The sequence below is a fragment of the Ochotona princeps genome, chromosome 19, assembly GCF_030435755.1.
Source record: "Ochotona princeps isolate mOchPri1 chromosome 19, mOchPri1.hap1, whole genome shotgun sequence".
NCBI classification, from domain to species: domain Eukaryota; kingdom Metazoa; phylum Chordata; class Mammalia; order Lagomorpha; family Ochotonidae; genus Ochotona; species Ochotona princeps.
This window is the reverse complement of record NC_080850.1, coordinates 31,489,808-31,510,329: the sequence shown is the minus strand read 5'-3', so window position 1 is coordinate 31,510,329 and position 20,522 is coordinate 31,489,808. Positions and strand designations below refer to the sequence as shown.

At 46.1% G+C, this 20,522-nt stretch overlaps 1 protein-coding gene across 2 annotated transcripts in view; it reads left to right on the top strand.

Moving 5' to 3' along the window:
• Positions 1-10,722, top strand: part of UBE2D2 (ubiquitin conjugating enzyme E2 D2) — a 75,886-nt gene extending 65,164 nt beyond the window's left edge. For both annotated transcript variants that reach the window (XM_058677808.1, XM_004586471.2), the window contains exons 3-7: positions 1,856-1,887; positions 1,968-2,045; positions 2,123-2,228; positions 8,101-8,194; positions 9,241-10,722. In XM_058677808.1, coding sequence (XP_058533791.1) covers positions 1,856-1,887; positions 1,968-2,045; positions 2,123-2,228; positions 8,101-8,194; positions 9,241-9,286 — 356 coding nt within the window. In that variant the 3' untranslated portion in view covers positions 9,287-10,722. The remainder of the gene's footprint in view (positions 1-1,855; positions 1,888-1,967; positions 2,046-2,122; positions 2,229-8,100; positions 8,195-9,240) is intronic.
• The last annotated feature ends 9,800 nt before the right edge of the window (positions 10,723-20,522 follow it).

Genomic DNA, 20,522 nt, shown 5'->3' with positions numbered 1-20,522 from the left:
TAAAAATTAGGAACTGGCATTGTAGGTTAAACTGCCTCCTGTAATGCCAGAAGTCTAGCTTCCTGCTAATGTACATGGATAAGCAATGAAGGAAGGCACAAATCCTGGGATCCTACACTCATGTGGCAGACCCAGACGATAACCCTGGCCACTGCACTCATTTGGGGAGTGTACCAGTGGATATAAGATCGCTTCCCCTCTTTCTGTAACTACCTTTCAAGTAAATTTTTTTTTCTACGCTTGATCTTATCCAAAAGGCCAAGAGGCAATGTAAGTTTTTTCTTAAGACACTTATATTTCCCTCCACCCCAGTTGATTTATGAGAGAAAGAAAGAGCAAGTGCTTTCTTCCCATGTGATCAACTCTCACATGCCTACAGTGGCTGTGGATAGCAGGAGTGTCATGTCAAAGCTGGGGGCAGGAACCCAGTGCAATTCTATGTGGGTATTAGGAACCCCTCTTCTTGGCCTATAGCACATGTACATTGTCTTCCATGATTTGCATTAGTAGGAATCTGGAGCCGGGAGCAGAATTGAGTATCAGACCCAGATAAGTACAATCTGGGTTACAAGTGTGTTCACCACTAGGCCATATGCCCATCTTTTGAGTTCCCCTTTATTGAAAATGCTATTTTATTTATTTGAAAGACAGGGGGGCCCGGCGCGGTGGCCTAGCGGCTAAAGTCCTCGCCTTGAACACCAGGATCCCATATGGGTGCCGGTTCTAATCCCGGCAGCTCCACTTCCCATCCAACTCCCTGCTTGTGGCCTGGGAAAGCAGTCAAGGACAGCCCAAAGCTTTGGGACCCTAAACCCACGTGGGAGACCAGGAAGAGGTTTCTGGTTCCAGGCTTCGGATTGGCACACACCGGCCGTTGCGGTCACTTGGGGAGTGAATCATTGGACGGAAGATCTTCCTGTCTGTCTCTCCTCCTCTCTCTATATCTGACTTTGGAATAAAATAAATCTTAAAAAAAAAAGAAAAGAAAGAAAGACAGGGAAAGAGAGAGATCTTCCACCTGACACTTTACCCCCAAATGTTCACAACAGCTAGGACTGAAGAGGCTGAAGCCATGTCTTCTATGGGTTTACAGGAAGCCAAGGACTCAAGCATCACCTTGCCCTCTGGGATATGCATTAGTAAGACGCTGGAATTGGGAAAAATTTGATTCATACCTTCTGATAAGTGATGTGGTATCAAGGTGTTTGTTTTCTTTTTTTTAAGTTTTATTTATATTTATTGCAAAGTCAGATATATAGAAGCCATTACAGCCGGAGGCTGAGCCGAGCCGAAGCCAGGATCCTGGGGCTTCTTCCAGGTCTCTCAGGCAGGTACAGGGTCCCAAGGCTTTGGGCCATCCTCGACTGCTTTCCCAGGCCACAGCAGGGAGCTGGATGGGAAGTGGGGCCACTGGGGCACGAACTGGCACCCATATAGGATCCTGGTGCCAAGGTTGGACTTAACTAAAGCCAGGTTCGTGGAACTTTGTCTGTGAATGCATGTATTTTGCCTAGTACACTTGCACGGAGCTGGATCAGATGTGGAGCACCCAGGACATAAACTGGTGCCTGTGTAGGATGCTGATGTCAAAGTCAGGCGTGTAATCCCCTTCACCAGAGAACCCCAATGTGAATTTTTAAGATGCGTTTTACCCCAGCTGTTTTATTGAGTGCCTTAATGTTTTAAGCTATTGTAGTGATTTTTTTTCTGTATCTTTAGACCTCATTTCTTTAATCCTACCCTTACTCATTGTCATAATGTTAACAAGCTTGTAGTGGACAGGGTATGATGTTACTGTGTTATAGATAAAGTGTAGATACCATTAAGTGGTTAACATTTTCTCTTTGTTTTTCAGTGTTCCATTGGCAGGCTACAATAATGGGGCCAGTAAGTATTCAGATTGATTTCAAAATGAAGAATTTATGTCATTTACACATTTTAATTACACTTTTCTTTATTATCTACAGAATGACAGTCCTTATCAGGGTGGAGTATTTTTCTTGACAATTCATTTCCCTACAGATTACCCCTTCAAACCACCTAAGGTAATTGAAATGTGAGTTGTTTTTAACGTGTATTGTGTAGGAAACCACTTTCCAAAATCTTCCTTTTTTTCCCATAGGTTGCATTTACAACAAGAATTTATCACCCAAATATTAACAGTAATGGCAGCATTTGTCTTGATATTCTACGGTCACAGTGGTCTCCAGCACTAACTATTTCAAAAGGTAACAGTATGGGTGTTTGATATCAAGATAAATAACTATCTTTTGGTTATATCTTCTTGCAGAGATGAGTTACATTGCTTTTATGAGGAGGTAGCAGTCCGTTATTCTGAAATAGACTTGAAAACAGCTACTAGGTTTGAATTTCCAAGTACAGGTATTCATCAGTGTGGTGACTCCTGTTGACTACTAGTAAGGCCTAGGTTGAAGGATGGGCATTTCGGGCGTGGCAGCATGGCCTAGCGGCTAAAGTCCTTGCCTTGAACACACTGGGATCCCAGGTGGGTGCCAGTTCTAATCATGATAGCCCTGCTTCCCATCCAGCTCCCTGCTTGTGGCCTGGGAAAGTAGTGAAGGACAGCCCAAAGCCTTGGGACCCTGCACCTGTGTGGGAGACCTGGAGGAGGTTCCTGGCTCCAGGCTTTGGATTGGCACTGCACCGGTCATTTCAGTCACTTTGGGAGTGAATCATCAGATGGAAGATCTTCCTCTCTGTCTCTCCTGCTCTCTGTATATCTGACTTTCCAATAAATATAAATACATCTTGAAAAAAAAAAAGAAAGATGGGCACTTCGTAATGAATGTTTTTTGGAACATGAAAAAGACAGTGTTTCTTCCAACCTTGAAATCTATGAATAGAAAACGTAGTTAATGTTTGAGTGCAGGAGATATTGGCCCTTTGAAAGATTGCTATGCTATTAACATAAACATTATGTTCTTAAAAAACAAAACAAGGGTACATGATTTGTATTCATACTGTTAAAAGTTTGACCACTTTATGTTTCTATCAGGAACTTTGTTTTGAAATGAGCGGTTTAATACAGATTTTTCTTTTGAGAGTTGAGTGTTCAGCATAGCAGATAACATGCCCATGTCCCACATTAGAGTACTTGGGTTCAGTATTTTTCACCACCTCCTTACTCTACCTTAAGGTGCAGTACTGGTGATTGAAGTCGTTGAGTTCCTGCCCCCTGTGTAGGAGACCTAGATTGTGTTCCTGGCTGCCAGCTTTGGCCAGATTTGGTCTAATCCATTTGTTACAGGCATTTGAGGAACAGGCTAACCATAGGATTTTTTTGGTGTGTGTCTCATTTGTCTGTCTCCTCGCCCATCAAATAAATGTATTTTAATGATTACTACTATAGTCCTGTATGAATGTTGTTGGGTGTAGGAGTGAGCCAGTGGATGGATCATCAGTCTTTTTCCCTGTGTCGTTCCCTAACCCTGCTTTTTAAGTAAATCGATTAATTTTTTTAAACATTTATTTTATTTTTATTGCAAAGTCCGATATACAGAGAGGAGGAGAGACAGAGGAAAATCTGTCCTTTGATTCACTCCCCAAGTGACCGCAAAGGCCAGTGCTGTGCCAATCTGAAGCCAGGAGCCAGGAACTTCCTCCAGGTCACCCACGCGGGTGCAGGGTCCCAGGGCTTTGGGCTGTCCTTGTCTGCTTTCCCAGGCTACAAGCAGGGAGCTGGATGGGAAGCGGGGCTACTGGGATTAGAACCGGCATTCATATGGGATCCCAGCACATTCAAGGGGAAGACTCTTGCCGCTAGGCTACTGTGGCCGGGCCTGAGTTTACTGTCTTAAATTCAGCTGTAAATGGCTTCAGTGGCTTAAGCCGGGCCAGGCTAGACCAAAGCCAGGTTCTTCCGTATCTGCCCAAGGGTATAGGGACCCAAGCACTTGGCCTGTCCTCGCTGTTTACCTAGGAGCATTAGCAAGGAGCTAGAACAGAAGTGGAGCAGTCAGGATTGGAACTCTCATCCAAATGCTGCCAGTACGGCCTGCAAGTTAATAAGTTGCACCACAATGCCATCCTGGAAACCAGGCTTTTAAAATTGTGAATGGAATAGTTCTCCAGAGAAATGACTTTTTCCCTTTTGGGTCGCTTGTTATTAATGAGTTACTTGAGAAAGTGTTCTCATTTATTGGCCTGGTGAGGATTCTGTTGATTGCTCTTCCTTCATCATTGTAAATCTCAATAGCGAGATCCAGAGAGGTGAAAATCAGTAGGTGAGAGACAGAGAATGAGAGAGAGAGAGAGAGAGTGTGTGAGCGAGTGAAGTGTATTGGGAGACAGCTGCGTAAGGTTTTTTTTTTATAATTTATTCATTAATTACATTGAATTATGTGACACAGTTTCATAGGTACTGGGATTCTCCCCATGCCTCCCCTGTGTAAGGTTTTGTTTTTCTTATGTCTCGATGTTTTTCACCTATTAGGAGTCCAAATAGTTTTTTTTATCTTAATTTATCTTAATATTCTATTAAACTGTAGTGCCATTTGTTTGAGTGTGATTTTGTCATCTAACTTAGCTCTGTTTCAGTGAGTATTTTCTAAATTGTATATATGGCAATATTTCTTTATAAGCTGTTTTCCATTTTGAAGATTAAAGTTAGGGATCTAAGTATAGAAAACTTGAAACAGGCAAGTATGCTATAAAGCTGTTTTATTGTAGTTTTGGAATGAGAAGTGATTATTGATTATGGCATCAATGACAGTGTGTATGCCAATGAAGAATGTATGTATAAGTAGAAATTGAGTCATTTTCGTGAAGAGCCAGCTTATGCCAGTTGTGGAAATAGGAGTTACTCTCTCACATTTTTTTTAAGATTTATTATTTTTTTATTGGAAAGTCAGATATACAGCAAGAAGAAGAGACAGAAAGATCTATCTGCTGGTTCACTCCCCAAGTGACCACAGTAGGCAGAGCTGAGCTGATCTGAAGCCAGGTCCTTCTTCCAAGTCTCCCATCCAAGTGCAGGGTCCAAGGTTTTCGGCCATCCTTGACTACTTTCCCAGGCCACAAACAGGGAACTGGAAGGGAATTGGAGCAGCCAGGATTAGAACTGGCACCCATATGGGATCCTGGTGCATACAAGGCAAGAACTTTAGCCGCTAGGCTACTGTGCTGGGCCCAGGAGTTACTGTCTTTACAGAGAAAGAAGATACAGTACATTATACACTACAGTCAATTTTTTATGAATCCTTTCTTCAAATTCAGATAATCACTACCCCACTTTTATGTTCCTAGAAAGTTAAAATATCTGTTTCCTTGTAGTTTATTCTTTTAAAGCTATCTTACTAGAATAATTAGAATAAGTAAAGGGAGTTGTTTTTGTTTTTGTTTTTGTTTTTTAAGATTTATTTATCTCGGCCCGGCGGCGTGGCCTAGCGGCTAAAGTCCTCGCCTTGAACGCCCCGGGATCCCATATGGGCGCCGGTTCTAATCCCGGCAGCCCCGCTTCCCATCCGGCTCCCTGCTTGTGGCCTGGGAAAGCAGTTGAGGACGGCCCAATGCATTGGGACCCTGCACCCGTGTGGGAGACCCGGAAGAGGTTCCAGGTTCCTGGCTTTGAATCAGCGCAGCACCAGCCGTTGCGGCTCACTTGGGGAGTGAATCATTGGTTGGAAGATCTTCCTCTCTGTCTCTCCTTCTCTGTGTATATCTGACTTTGTAATAAAATGAGTGAATCTTTAAAAAAAAAAAAAATTTATTTATCTTCTTTTTATTTGAAAGGCAGAGTGATAGGGAGAGAAGGAAAAACAGAAGGAGATTATCCATCTGCTGGTTCACTTCCCAGATGACTGCAGTGGCTGGAATTGGGTTGCTCAGGAACCAGGCGTTCCTTCTGAGTCTCCCACATGGGTGCCTGGGCCCAAGGACTTGAGTCATCTGTTGCTGCTTTCCCAGGCCATCAATCAGCAGGGAGCTAGATAGGAAGTGAAACAGCCAGAATTCAAACTAGTATCCATATGGGATGCTGGTACGACAGGTGGAGGCTTACCCTACTATACCATGGTACTGGCCCATGTGTAATGGCATGGTGCTTATTTATTTGAAAGACTGAGTGAGAGAGATCTTCCATGTGCAGATTCATTTCTCTGCCCACAAATGCTGGGACAGGGCCAAGTCAAAATCAGGCACGAAACTCCATCAGGGTCTTCCACAGTGGTGGCAGGGACATCCCGTAGGTATTTGGACCATTTGTCTACTACTTTCCCAGGCATATTTGCAGGGAGCTGGATGGGAATGGAATAGCTGATTCTCAGGCCGTCAGCAGGGTATTGGATCAGAAATGGAGCAGTCACGACTCAAACTGACACTATGAGATTTTTCTTTCTCTCTGTATATCTGCCTTTCCAAAAGATAAATACATCTTTAAAAACAAACCTGGGCCCAGCAGTGTGGCCTAGTGGCTAAAGTCCTCGCCTTGAACACACCAGGATCCCATATGGGCGCCAGTTCTAATCCCAGCAGCTCCACTTCCCATCCAGCTCCCTGTTTGTGGCCTGGGAAAGCAATGAGGACAGCCCAAAGCCTTGGAGTCTTGCGCCCTCATGGGAGATCCTGGCTTTGGATCGGCTTGGCACTGGCTGTTGCAGTCACTTGGGGAGTGAATCATCGGATGGAAGATCTTCCTCTCTGTCTCTTCTCCTCTCTGTATATCTGAGTGTGTAATAAAAATAAATCTTTTAAAAAAATGATTAACAGGGCCCGGCGGCGTGGCCTAGCAGCTAAAGTCCTCGCCTTGAAAGCCCTGGGATCCCATATGGACGCCGGTTCTAATCCCGGCAGCTCCACTTCCCATCCAGCTCCCTGCTTGTGGCCTGGGAAAGCAGTTGAGGACGGCCCAATGCATTGGGACACTGCACCCGCGTGGGAGACCCGGAAGAGGTTCCAGGTTCCCGGCTTCAGATTGGTGCGCATCGGCCCGTTGCGGCTCACTTGGGGAGTGAATCATCGAACAGAAGATCTTCCTCTCTGTCTCTCCTTCTCTGTGTATATCTGGCTGTAATAAAATGAATAAATCTTTAAAAAAAAAAATGATTAACAAACAAACCTGACACTGTGGTATTGGAGACAGATATCCCAAGTTGTGGTTAAATCCACTGTGTCACAACGCCTGCTACAAATACTGACCTTTATGTTCTTTGCTTAGTTTAAATTATTTTCAACTAAAAATGAAACAAATCTTTTATTTCTAAAAGTAGTACCTCTGTGGTTCAGAAAGCAGTTGTTGTTGTATTTCATGGTTGTCAAATTTGTCTAAGGGTATTCAGTAGTAGGATTTATTAATTTTTATTGGAAAGCCAAATCTACAGAGAGGAAAGACAGACAAACATCTTCCCCAAATGAATGCAACAGCTGGAGCTGAGCATATCTGAAGCCAGGAGCTTTAAATAATCAAACTCTGAAAAGTGTCCTGATGTAAGATTTAGAAGACTTGAGCTCTAATTCCATTCTAATTACTAGAGAAGGAACTTGGACATATCACTTCTGTTTGGGCTTGCTCCCTTAAGGAATTCAGTCATATTTGTATTCTCTTTCCCCCTTCTTTTATTTCATGAAATGTAAGGCTTGGAACAAAGGAGATTGTAGTTTAGAAGAGACATAGAGATCTTCCATCCACTTTACTTACTCCCCAGGTGGCCAAGTCAGCCAAAGCTCTTCTAGAAAGAAGCCAGGAGCCAGGAGTTTCTTCCAGGTCTCCCTCATGGGTGGCAGGGATCCAACCACTTGAGCCATCTTCTGCCGTTTTTCCCAGGCTGTTATCCAGGAGTTTGATAGGGAGTGAAGCAGTCAGGATTTAAACTGACACTCACATGTGATATCTGGTATCACAGGCGGTGGGTTTAACCACTGTGCCACAAAATCAGACCAGGGAGGCTTATATTCTTGCATGGGAGACTAAGGTGCTCCTTGTTTTAATTTTTGTTTACTGCTATACTTATCAGATATAATTGACTTAGAGGCTAGGCACTAAATATTTGTAGGTTTTTTGAATTTTCTCAAGTGATGACATCTCATGTTTCTCTAAGACCTTTACTTTCTCCTCTACTAATGCATACGCTTGTTTCATTCCAGTCCTCTTGTCCATCTGTTCTCTGTTGTGTGATCCCAATCCAGATGATCCTTTAGTGCCTGAGATTGCTCGGATCTACAAAACAGATAGAGAAAAGTAAGTATGGCTCTAGACAGTAAGTGTCCAAAGTTCAATCATGATGTTTGTCTCAGACCTTTGGCTACATGTTTGGCTTTTGATACAGAAAACATTTTGTGTCAAGTGCCCATTTTCTTACACAGGTATTTATAAGTTAGTAGGAAATGGAAATAATTTTTTTTAAATCATTTGGCATAATATAAAGGAGAAAACCAAGTAAATGTCAGACATGAAAGCCCCATTTTTAAAAAAAAACAAAATTGTTTTTTTTTAGGGGTTTAGAGTTTTCGGGGTTTTTGAATTGTACTGTGAATTATTAAACAGTGCGCTGTGTATCAGAGGAAAAAGTGACAGTATTCTAACCATTGTTGTATGTATGTTATTTAGAGTAAAATTAAGTCAGGTTTTTTTCTATTTGTGATGTATTCACAATAGTATTTTAAGATTATAAAACCCTTTAGTCCACTATCTGGAATTGTAGATTTGGATAGCATTCCCTAATTATAATAATATTCAGCAGAACTTTCCTGCATTCTTTTTTTCATAGCAGAATTATAGAACATTTCCTTCATGTGTTCTACTAAATGTCTAGAACAACAACCTGTTCATTTTGTTAACCACAATGTTAAAACTAAGTTCTGCTAGAGCCAGTATATTAATTGATATAGAGGAAACCATTGTGCCAATTGGCACATCATTAGTATTTGATTTCAAGAACCATCTGATGTAGAATTGCGTAGTTTTCTGAAATATCAAATAACTGAATCAAGAGATCATGGTATTTCTTATAAATAAATAGATCAGTCAGGTTTATGATGTAGTGTATGCCAAAAGATGCCAAAATTAGAATCCTGTAAGTAATGTTAATAGGATATTATTTGCATTTTATACCTCTTTTGTATATTATTGAATAGATGCTTACTAGAAACTTGGGGTAGAAGATAACTGCTTGAATATACAGTGAGCTATTCCCCTTAGGATACAAGATAAGAAAATGAATGAAATGTGTTGCATGTACTGACATCTTGCCTATTGTTAAACTAAGCTTCTCTTTGTGTGTACAGGTACAACAGAATAGCTCGGGAATGGACTCAGAAGTATGCGATGTAATTAACAAAATTATTGGATAACCTCTACAAATAAAGATAGGGGAACTCTGAAAGAGAAAGTCCTTTTGATTCCCATTTGACTGCTTTCTATGAGCCCACGCCTCATCTTCCCCTGTGCACATGTTTACCTGATACAGCAGTACTGCGTGTTGTACATACTTGGAGCAACAAACTAGAAATGCTGTACTTCTGTACCAACATTGCCTCCTAGCAGAGAAGTGTGTGTGTGTGACAAGCCAGTTCTCCAGGCATAACCTAGGTGTGAGACTTAAAGCTTTTCTTATTGACTTAAATTTGGATAATGGCATGGTGTGAGGGGTGGTGGGTGTGGTGTGTGCTTGGATGGAGAGGAAAAGTTCCACTGATCTATAAGAGATTGTTTCTAGGTGGAATCCATTTTAACTCAAAAACAGTTATGGAAAGCAAGGTGAAGAACATGAAGCTGTTTCTGTATTCTTTTTTATTCCTAAGGACCTACATCTTAGGTGCAAGGTGAAGGTGATGACCAACCAGATAATACTCTATCCACATCCTGTATTTGAAGGTCTAAGTTTTACTGGTCAACTTGTAAATGGATTGGAGCTATTAGTACGTAAATTGTGATGGGCTTTGTTCCCAACTCTTTTACATCTCCCCACCCCTTCAACTTTTCAGCCATTCTCTCTCTCCTTATTCCTTGGTTTGTATGTGGTTTCTTAGTTAATACATAGCTAATAGCTCTTATTTTTCTTATGTTTTTAACTGCTTAGGTCTCTGGATGTAAGGGTGAGAATTCATTTGATGGAAATACTTGTGAATATTTAAAGACCCAATTGCTCCTCTGGAGCTTGTACGTTCAAGAATGATTAATCTGTGTAATAAACTGATGACTACAGTCATTACATATAATTTTGTGTGAATAGGCTTTTTGATTTTAAGAACTTTGTCTAGCTAAGATTAGTGGTGGACTTTCCCCACTCCTGAGATGTTTTTCATTTATACTGGTTGCATTTCAAAAATCATGAAACAGTTCCAGTTTACATAGTAAAGCAGATATCTTGAGAATAATTTATTGAGCAAGTTAGAGGCTTAAACTTAAAAGCATTTTCATGAAACCTATGTGTGAGGCATTCTAGACACATGACTGTTAAACTCAATAAAGAATTTGCTCTATTAATGTGACTCAGCCGCATTCCACCAAAACCTTGTGACATTATCTTGGTATATAAAACACAAAGGCATTGCTAATGTGTTAAGTTAGGCCTCTGTGATTATAATTGTGAAAGAGAAACAGTGACAAAACCTGGGAACCATGAGCACAGTCTCGTATTGGAGAGTCGATATAATTACTTTGCACTAACATTTACAGGATGTTCACCCAATTTTAAATTGTACTGTATGTGGCTTTTTGAAGTCTTCCTTGACTCTAGTAAAATGTAGTTTGAAACTTGTAAACAACCATGTTTGCCAGAAACATCATTCGTGTGAACTAGGAAAGTTGCCCTTTTTTCCTTTCTTGTTTCTGACCTTGTAACCAAGCCACCTGAAGGCTGTGGTACATGCTCTCTAGCCTTCAGGCCCTTTCAGTTGCGTCTTCACACTCTCGCATAAAAACTGAGGAATAAACGTCCACTGCTTTCCGTTTTAAACTGGTTCACCTTGTTTCTTCTCTCAATGTCATAGCTGCTCCATCTTCAAACTCACATATAACCTAAAATCTCCTAAATGTTCTGCATTTTGGCTACTGCCTACTTCCAAGCCTTTCAGAAATGCTTCCTTTACCTTGTAGAAATGGTTTCACTAATAAAGCGTTTTGGGAAAAGTAGTTCTCACTGAGTGCTTACCAAAATCACCCTGTATTGTTGGTGTCTTAGACGGTGGCAGTCCATAAGTCATTAGCTTGCTGTTAACCAGCTGCATTTGTCTTTCATCTTAGTAGCAGGCTTATTATCATTTTGTAGGTCATACTGTAGATATTTTTACAAGTGCTTTTAAGTATTTTTGTACTGAATAAAAGCCTTCGTCCTAGTGTGTGGCTGTGGTGGGTGACAAACAGTATTACGCCAGTGTTTGCAGTTTGGTCTTGCTCATTTGAGTCTGAAGTACATTTGGTCTGGCTGTGTGTGTTCATGTGGGTTTGCCAAAATGAAGGCTCGGGGTGGGAGGTCTCCGCTTCCACTTGCAGAAGGAGCATCACTCAAGGTGGGCCTCCCCTGAAACCTAATGGCTCTTTATGATAATTTCTCTGACTTTGCCATATGTAAAAGCCAGACTGTGGCAATCCTGATTACTTTGCCCAGGTAGTTATAAGGGAATGTCATGTGTATGTATCTCCTTTGTAAATTTTTTTTAATGTTTAAATTCATTTATTTTTAATGGGAAGTCAGATTTACAGACAGGAGGAGAAACAGAAAGATCTTCCATCCGCTGGTTCATTCCCCAAGTGGCTGCAATGACTGGGGCTGGGGTGATCTGAAGCCAGAAACTTCTGGGTTTCCCACGTGGGTATAGGGTCCCAAGGCTTTGGACCATCCTCTACTTCTTTCCCAGGCCACAGGCAGGAAGCTGCCTGGATTAGAACTGGAGCCCATATGGGATCCTCGCGCATGCAATGTGAGGACTTTAGCCATTAGGCTACCGCACCAGGCCCAAGGATCTCCTTTTGTTTGCTTCTTAATCCTAGCTTTGAAGTACCTTGTCAGATTACATGGCTAGAACAGCCTCTTCGGGTAAAAACTGAAATTTCCAGATATTCACATGCTGTGTCATTGGCCAGTGTTCATAAATCACATTGTCCTGTCACTTTCTACCTGGAAGAAGAGTTGTAGGGTTGTGTAGGTGTCAGGAAGGGCAAACAGGACTGGTTTGGAAAGAGGGGTGTGGGGAACAGGAGGTAGAAGGAAGAGTCTTGTTCATGACCTGGTGGTAGAGGCTTTTCTTTGTCACTTCCACTTGATGTAATATCCTATTCTTAAAAAGTTATTTTCAGCCATAGGTGGGTTGTCAGGAGAAATGGGTTATTTCTAAATGAGAGTGTAAATTGTGCCTTGTCTGCATTCACTTGAAGCTCTGACTTGGTTTCAGTATGTTGTGTTGCACCCTTAACACTCAGTCATGAGGTTTTGGAACCACTTTCCATTCCATTCTTTTGCTTATTTTTTTTTTTTTTTTTAAGATTTATTTGTATTTCTTAGAAGGCCAGAAATTAGAGGAGGAAATACAGAGAGGAAGATTTTTTGTCCTTTGATTCACTCCCCAAGTGGCCACAATGACCGGAGCTGAGCCAATCCAAAGCCAGGAGCCAGGAGCTTCTTCTGGATCTCCCATGCAGGTACAAGGACCCAAGGCTTTGGACCTCCTCAACTGCTTTCCCAGGCCATAAGCAGGGAGCTGGATTGGAAGTGGAGCAGCTGGGATATGAACTGGTGCCCATATGGGATCCTGGCATGTGCAAGGTTAGGATTTTAGCCACTAGCTATCATGCCGGGCCCCATTCCATTCTTTTAAATGAGGAATAAGCATCTTTATTATACTTGCAGCACTGTCAGACTCCTGTCCTTTTCATTCCTCTTTTTTCCCATTGTAAAATAATTTTTATTTCAAGTCATGGGTTATTTTGGTGGATATTGTTGCGTGTAGCAAAAGGTAAGTTTTTAATAGGAAAATAGCTGAAGATAGCAAACTGTTGGCTGACACATCCATATACATCCAGTAAGAGAACATAGACTTTCTTTGAGGCACCCCTGGGCCCTGGTTCCCATTTAATTTTCTTTTGTATAAGCATTCAGATTTTTCTCAGTTCTCCATACCGTACAGAAGTACAGATCTTTTTCCTGGTGCTATAACTTTACCTGGTATAAGCGGGTAGTATTTTAAAGATTTATTTATTTTAAAGATTTGTTTATTTTTTATTACAGTCACATATACAGAGAGGAGGAGAGACAGAGAAGATCTTCCATCCGATGATTCACTCCCCAAGTGACCACAAAAGGCAGGGTGCTGTGCTGATCCGAAGCCGGGAACCAGGAACCTCTTCTAAGTCTCCCACGTGGGTGAGGTATCCCAAAGCCTTGGGGCAGTCCTTGACTGCTTTCCCAGGCCACAAGCAGGGAGCTGGATGGGAAGTGGAGCTGCCGGGATTAGAACCGGTGCCCATATGGGATCCTGGGGCGTTCAAGGTTAGGACTTCAGCCGCTAGGCCACGGTGCGGGGCCCAACATAATGTTTTAAATTTGGTCAATTTGAAAGGCAAAGAGATGATAATCTACCCACTGATTCACTCCTAGAAGGCTTAAAACAGCCAGTTCTGCACCAGGCTGAAGCCATGAGTTCAGTCCAGATCCCTCATGTGAGCCAGTCCTCACTGCTACAGCCTCAGGTAAACCAGAATGATGACCACAGCCGGGACTTGATGCAGCATGCAGGTGGCCCACATGGAGTCTTCACCACTGTGCCAAACATCTACCCCCAGCAATTAGGCATTTTTCTCTTAACATTGTGATCATTGTTTGTCTTCAAATCATATTTAATAGTTTCTTCTGATGAAGTGCTTTGCTTATTTTTAAGTTTGTATGTGCATCATTAGAAAATAAAACGGCTTTTTCCAGTACTAGGGTGCCTGAAAGTAAATGGATGGTCACTTCTGTAAAAGCCAAGCAGCAGCCACCTGAGTGCCCAGGCTAGGCTTGCTGTGACTGTAAATTGGGGGAAGAGCAGCAGCAGCCTGGGAAATGCATTGTGTTCCACTTCAGTCTTCTATGGATGGCAAGAGTGACAGTTTCCCTTCTACTGTGAACAGCGTGTTCTCACAATTCTTTTTGTCCTCCCTCGTGAGTACTTCATAATCTTGGATCTTGAAATGCCCTGAATTGGAGTGAGTGGGGAGCTCCTTCCTAATGGCTAGCTTTGTTGGGTTTGAAGCTTACCTCAAAAAGTAAATAGTTTTGGAAACCCCAAAACTCTTTCTGGGGGCCCCGCACAATAGTGTAGTGGTTAAAGTCCTTGCCTTGCACGTGCCGGGATCCCATATGGGCGCCGGTTCTAATCCCGGCAGCCCTGCTTCCCATCCAGCTCCCTGCCTGTGGCCTGGGAAAGCAGTCGAGGACGGCCCAAAACCTTGGGACCCTGCACCCGTGTGGGAGACCTGGAGGAAGTTCCTGGCTCCCGGCTTCGGATCAGCACAGCACTGACCATTGTGGTCACTTGTGGAGTGACTCACCAGAAGGAAGATCTTCCCCTCTCTCCCCAAAAAAAAAAATTTCTGGGAATCATGTCTCGGAGCCTTGTAAGACGGTCCATGGATACTGTGTCACATTTCATTCCCAGAATTGGCACTCTCTTAGGGGCAAGAAATGTTCTGTGCTTGAGTAGCAAGGGTGTCTGTAGCCTTCCCCTACTGGTTAAATAGACAGTACTAGTAGGTATGGTTCATCTGGGCAGTTTCCTCCCAGCCAGCCTCACTGTCCTCTTTAAAAATGTGACTGCCTACCTGCAGGGTGTTGAGAGGAGCTGGCCTTATTTCAGAGGGCACTCAGGGTTTACTTCCTGCCACCTGCTGCACTGACAAGAGGAAACAGAGTTATGAGGTCTTTCCTCAGACCTGCCAGAGAAAATGAGACTTGAGAAAGGCATTTCAGCTCATCAGCCCCTTGAGGAATTTGGATAAAGGCGTAAGAAGGGCAGGGACAATCTGGTGCACTGTGACAAGTTAGGGCATAGGTGTTATTTTCCTGAGGTGGGTGCAGCCTGGAAGATGCATGCAAGTTTCAGATGCATGGAGTATGTGTGTGGGGAGGAGGGTCCTTTATGATTTCTCCCGGCACATTGTATCCCTGGGTTGGTCTCTCCACTCCTCCTGCCCCTATCTGCTCCCTGACTCAGGGGACAGCTGACAACTAGAAGGTTATGTTTCAGTGTTCACAAACTGAGGGAAAAACCCAGATGCTTTTTTGCCTGCAGGACGCCTGATAACCTTGTGTTGCCTGAGTAAATTGCAAATGCGTGAGTGGCCAGCAGAGGGCAGTAATGACCCATAGCTGTAACAACCATAAGATGTGTGGTCAGTGAATCTTCACCGGCAGAACCTGAGGGGCTCTTGTTGGGGTGGCAAGGGTTCTTTGTTCACTTTGTCCAGAACCAAATTAACCAGTGCCTAATTGTCAGGTTTTCAGCCTCAGTCCAAGTGAATGAGCTAGTCAGTGAACTTATGTTCCAGCCCTCTGTGTGCCTGCCTATCAGGAGTGTCAAGCTGGTAGCTTCCATTTTTCTGTTGCTGTTGTAGCCATATCCTTATATCAACAGATGGAACAGGCCCTAGGGCAGGAGTTTTGCTCACCTCCTTGGCAGTAAATGAGGGCAGAAACTTCTTCATTCAAGTGAGCAAGAAGGTCCCATCTATGTGTAGCTCATACGCACTGTTAACAGAGGCAGCAGGCCCAGCCTCACTGGCTTGCCCATGTCCTCTTGGCCTTACCCCTTGAGGATGGAGAGGACAGAAGCAGGCCTAGGGGCTTGTGATACAGCTTAGGAAGTGTTTTAACTTGTCTGATGGATTCTGTGATGTGTTTGGGTGCTCCAGGCACCCCCATCTTTTAGCCCAGCAGCTGTGAGCCTGCAAGGCCACCACCCGGAAGCCAGCTGCCTCTTCATGAGGAATCTTTTGAAATTCTATGCTTGACCATCTGGGTATGCAAATATCTCCAGATTTACTGAGCCCACCAAGTGGCTGCAGCCCAGGATGAGCTGTGAAAGTTCACCCAGCTCTCCCCTGAGCTGGGGAAAGGTGCCTTTGGATGCCAGGGGACCCAGGCTTATGTCTACTGATAGATCCCAATGGAAGGAGGTCTCGAAGGCTCCCCATGTGTTGGTCTTCCTTCCTCACCATATGAAGGTTTGTACACCCAAAGTTAAGCTCTGGGCCCAAGAGAATACCTGCAGGAAAAACTGCCTTCCAGGCTAGACCCAGGCAATGAAGCCCTTGGGCAGTCCAGGTTAGGGCCAGCAGCCTGGCCCCCAGAATGCCTTGCTATCCTCCTGGCATCCCCTTGGGGCTGGTTATCTGGCTGCAGCAGGAGGAATGTGTGCTCTGAGTGGGAAAGGGGGCCACCAGGGTCAGGGCGGAAACCTGGGAATGTGGACTCCCTGCCCGCTCAGTCCCTGTCAGAGGGAGGGAGCCACAGAGAATGTGGCTGACAGGCTCCAGGCGTGGGAGAGTGTCGGCCAGCCCGCATGTGTGAGTGTGCGGTAGGGGGCTGTGCATGTGTTGAGCTTGGGAGAAAGAATTGTGAGCTTGAACATTCCTCAGTGTTTATGCATATGGGTGTGAGCCGCAGGCTGTGCAGCCTTTGAAGAACAGGAGACAGATCTGGGTTTGAGTCCCAGGCCCATGGCTTGTCAGTTGTGCAATTTTGGCAACCACTTTTCTTTGATTTTCTCATTTAGAGGATGAGCATTTGGCCATCAGTGTTCCCCATAAATACTGTTTGGTGGAAAATGGTTTTGCTTTTAAAAAATGTATTTGAAAGGTAAAGTTTGAGATCTTCCATTCACTGGCTCACTCCTCAAATAACTGCAATACCTGGAGGGGGTACCTGCCTGGAATCCCATCAGGGTCTCCCATGTTAGTGTCAGCGCCCAAGCACTTGGGCCGTGTTCTGCTGCTTCCATTAGTAAGGAACTGGATCAGAAGTGGAGCAATGGGATTCTTCCCAAATCCCTGGGATACCAGTGTCACAGGAGCCACAACACCAGCCCCGGCTTAATCAAATTAAAGGGGTGTGGCTGTGGGTAATCTTTCCTGGATTCTTGTGAACTAGAAGTTTTCCCCTCTGGGCAGGACCGGGGGGGGGGGGGGGGGGGGAGCATGCATGAGAGATTAGCAGCCCCTTTACAGCCCACCAATTTACTCACACTACTACTTGCCTAGCACCTGTCTTTTGCATCTGGGAGTGGGGAGTCCAGTAGCTGAAGGGGTTGGGGGAGGTGGGGCAGAGGAAGAAAGAGCAGAGGGAAGGATGACTGGATAACTTTTAACACTCCGTACAATAGCTAAGCATCCCTGTTCTCGGCCTAGGTGGGCAGACCGGACCTTTCCTTGCTGACCGAGGTCGGCCTATGGATGTGCGGAGGTGTCTTGGTCAGCGCTTAGGAGAGGGGTAATGGAAAGGCTGGGACATTAACCAAGGGCACATTTGAAGTCATTCTAGGAAGGACCTTTAGGGGGAACTCCCCAACCACCAGGAGTTCCTGGAAACCCCTGGGTGGGCCCAGCCAGCTGTCCTGGCATTGGAGCCACAGGAGCAGTGGGTAATGGTGTGCTGAGGACTGGCCGATACTGGTCCTAATCCTCTGAGTGTGCACACGGGCAGCTGCAGTGACAACAGAAAGGCAACACCTGCGGGCTGGAACCAACTCTGTTTCTTACTTGGAATCTGGAATGGGGAAAGCTTTTTAGGAATTTGTCACCAATGCCTCAGTTTCTCTAGGAGGAATTGGTAGGGGGAGAGGGCCTAATTGGACACAGCTGTGAAGAGTGGGTTTCGGAGGCTCTAGGAGCCAGCGCAACTGGGTGACCGTTGGCTGGTAAGGAGGGGCTTGGTGTTTGACTTGGTGAGTGGCAGGAAGTGGGGCCAGTGTGCACTAGCTGCACTGCACCTGGGGAGCAGTGGAGTGGAGTGGTTTCCTCTCCCTGGTGCCAGAGCCTGAGCACCCTTGCTGTTCCTGGGGTGGATGGTGAGGGCTGGGGGTTCACAGTGGGCGGGACTGCACTGGAGGAAGTGAGAATGTGCACTTGCTGTGGTGGAGCACAGCAGTGTGACTGTACCCTCTCCCAGGTGAGGGTAGTGGCAGAACGAGTTTTGCTACTGAGGGGAATCAGGTTCTTGGAGAAGAATGGCCCAACCTGTAGAGAATGATGCTAAGTAGTTAGAGCCATTATGCAAGTACAGATGTGAGTTGCTATTAATAATGACCCAGGGCCCTGTGTGCCGAATCCCAGCCATGTGTCTGGCATCTCCTGCGGGAGAACACGTGGTCCTTATGGCTCCGTGAGTTAATGCTGGTTTGCCCATGGCATGGGATGTATGTATTGTGCCATGATGCAAGGGGGCAATCAGCTGTGTTCTTGCTGGATGTGGAAGTTTTATCCATCAGTTTGACTAAGTTCCATGAGGTGGTGATACTATGTAATACTGTTTGACTTTTGCTATGTTGTATGGCTGTGTGCAATGCAGCTTAGTTTGTAACTCCCTGCTGGTGTATGGCTGGGAGCAGCTAGTAGAATGCATGACTCACTTTGTGTCCTGGTGCTGTGGCTGTCTAGTGTAGGGTCATCTGCTGTGATGGTGTGAAGTCCTGTTACAGTGTGGTTGTGATCGTGCAACTGATTGTCATGTTCTGACCCTGTTGCATATCCATGCGGGCCCTGTTGTGTGGTGACTTGTGCCTGAGACTGTTGTGTGCTGCCTCTATGGTGTCCCTGACCCAGAGTGGTGTTTCCTGGTACAGATTGTGTGTCCTTGTAACCCGGTCGGGCCCCTCTGCCTCTTGACTGGTCTGTTTTTTGACCTCGGCCATGGGTGCCCCCACCCAAGCGGTCCCACAGCCCCTCCCCCCGCGCCGTCCGCCCTCGCCTGCACGGCGATCGATCGCCATTGATTGTCCCTGACGAGCTGCTCCACTTTCCAGCCAATGTCAGGAGGGGGGATCTCCGCCGCCCTGGCGGTGTCATTTCCACACACTCCCTGGGCTGCTGCCAGCACAGGCATCGCCAAGAGCCGGCCTGGATCGTCCGGAGCATGGACCAGACTGCCCGTACCATGCTAGAAAGCCCCCTAAGGCGCGGTCCCCCTTCCTAGAGAGGGTGAATGTTGTCCCCACACAAGTTTGAGCCAGGCCCAGTAGGAGGGGCGCTCTGTCCTGCGCCTCTGCGTCCGGGTGGGTGCGTGGGGGGCTGTTTCCGGCGGGCGGAGGCGCCAGCAGGCCAACTTTGCTGGCCCAAACAGATGCTAATGATTTTCCGGGAGGCGCCGGTTATCTCTGGCCGCAGCCACTGGTGTGCAGGGCTGGGCCCCCCAGCACTGACACCTTCTTCCCCTCCTGCTAACCCTGGGCAAATGACCACCTTGCTGTGGGCAGACCGTGGGAGCATGGGGGGTAGGCGGGGAGCGGGCTGCCCCAGGTGGTCCCGGAACTGTGTTTGCGTGGGAATATTTGTTCCTTGTCCGCCTGGCCGGTTGCTGTCTGCTCTACTGAGCAGCTCCCCAAAGCCCACCACCTAACTGGGAAACTGAGCTGCTTAGGCGCACCACCCAAGGTCACGAGGACCCTCTCCAGCTGAGCGGATCCCCTTCCCTGGGAGCCACCCCCTCCGGGACCGACCGCATTCCACGGCGTTCCCCCCTCGCTGGGGCCAGAGCCAGTTTCCAGACTCCCTGGTGGAAGTGCTGACGTGGCTCTGGGCAGCTGTCTGGGGCCGGGAAGCGGGGCAGATGTCACGCAGCCCAGGGGAGGAGGCGGCTCCAAGGGGAGGGCGGGCAGGGCCTCGGGGGTGGGGGACTGCCTCCTCCCCCTCTGTTGGCCTGGAGCTGGGGCACAGACACTGGGCCAGGCTGACCCGCCTCCATGGCTAGCTCTGGCTCCTCTGTGTGGCTGCTGACAAGTGCTGCAGCCTCTCTGAACCTCTGCCCCCCTGTTGGAAGGAATTACAGCACCTGCTTTGGCTAAGCATTCTCTTCAACTGAAAGCTGAGGTGTGCAGAGCCCCCAGCCCAGGACGCGGCTGACCGTTCCTGCTCAGTAATGGACAGCTGTTGTTATTGTCGTCTTTGCAAATGCCAACTGGGTGTGTCCAGACGCAAAACTGAACCCTGAGGGGGCCAGCTGGCTTTAGGGGTCACTGTGCCGCCCTGCTCCAGCCCTCCACATTTCTCATGCCTGTCTAGCTCTGCTCCTTCCTCTGCAGTGTCAGCCTCTCCTGTCTGCCTACTGCCAAGCTGCACATCACCACCACCACCCCCCTTCGCCTCTTATCCGCGTGGTTCCCTCCTATCTGGCGGCCACATTGGGTCCCTGGAGCAGCACAGCCCCTGGGAACAGCAATCGATGGGGCAGAACAGCCTCCCTGACAGATGGACCCACGGAGGCTGGGCTGCTTCACAGAGCTCCCTAGGAAACCGGAGACAGGAGCTGAGCCGCCATGGCTGCCTCCTAAATAGAAATGGGAGGGGGCGGGGAGAGGAGGCTGTCCGTTTCTAACCGGCC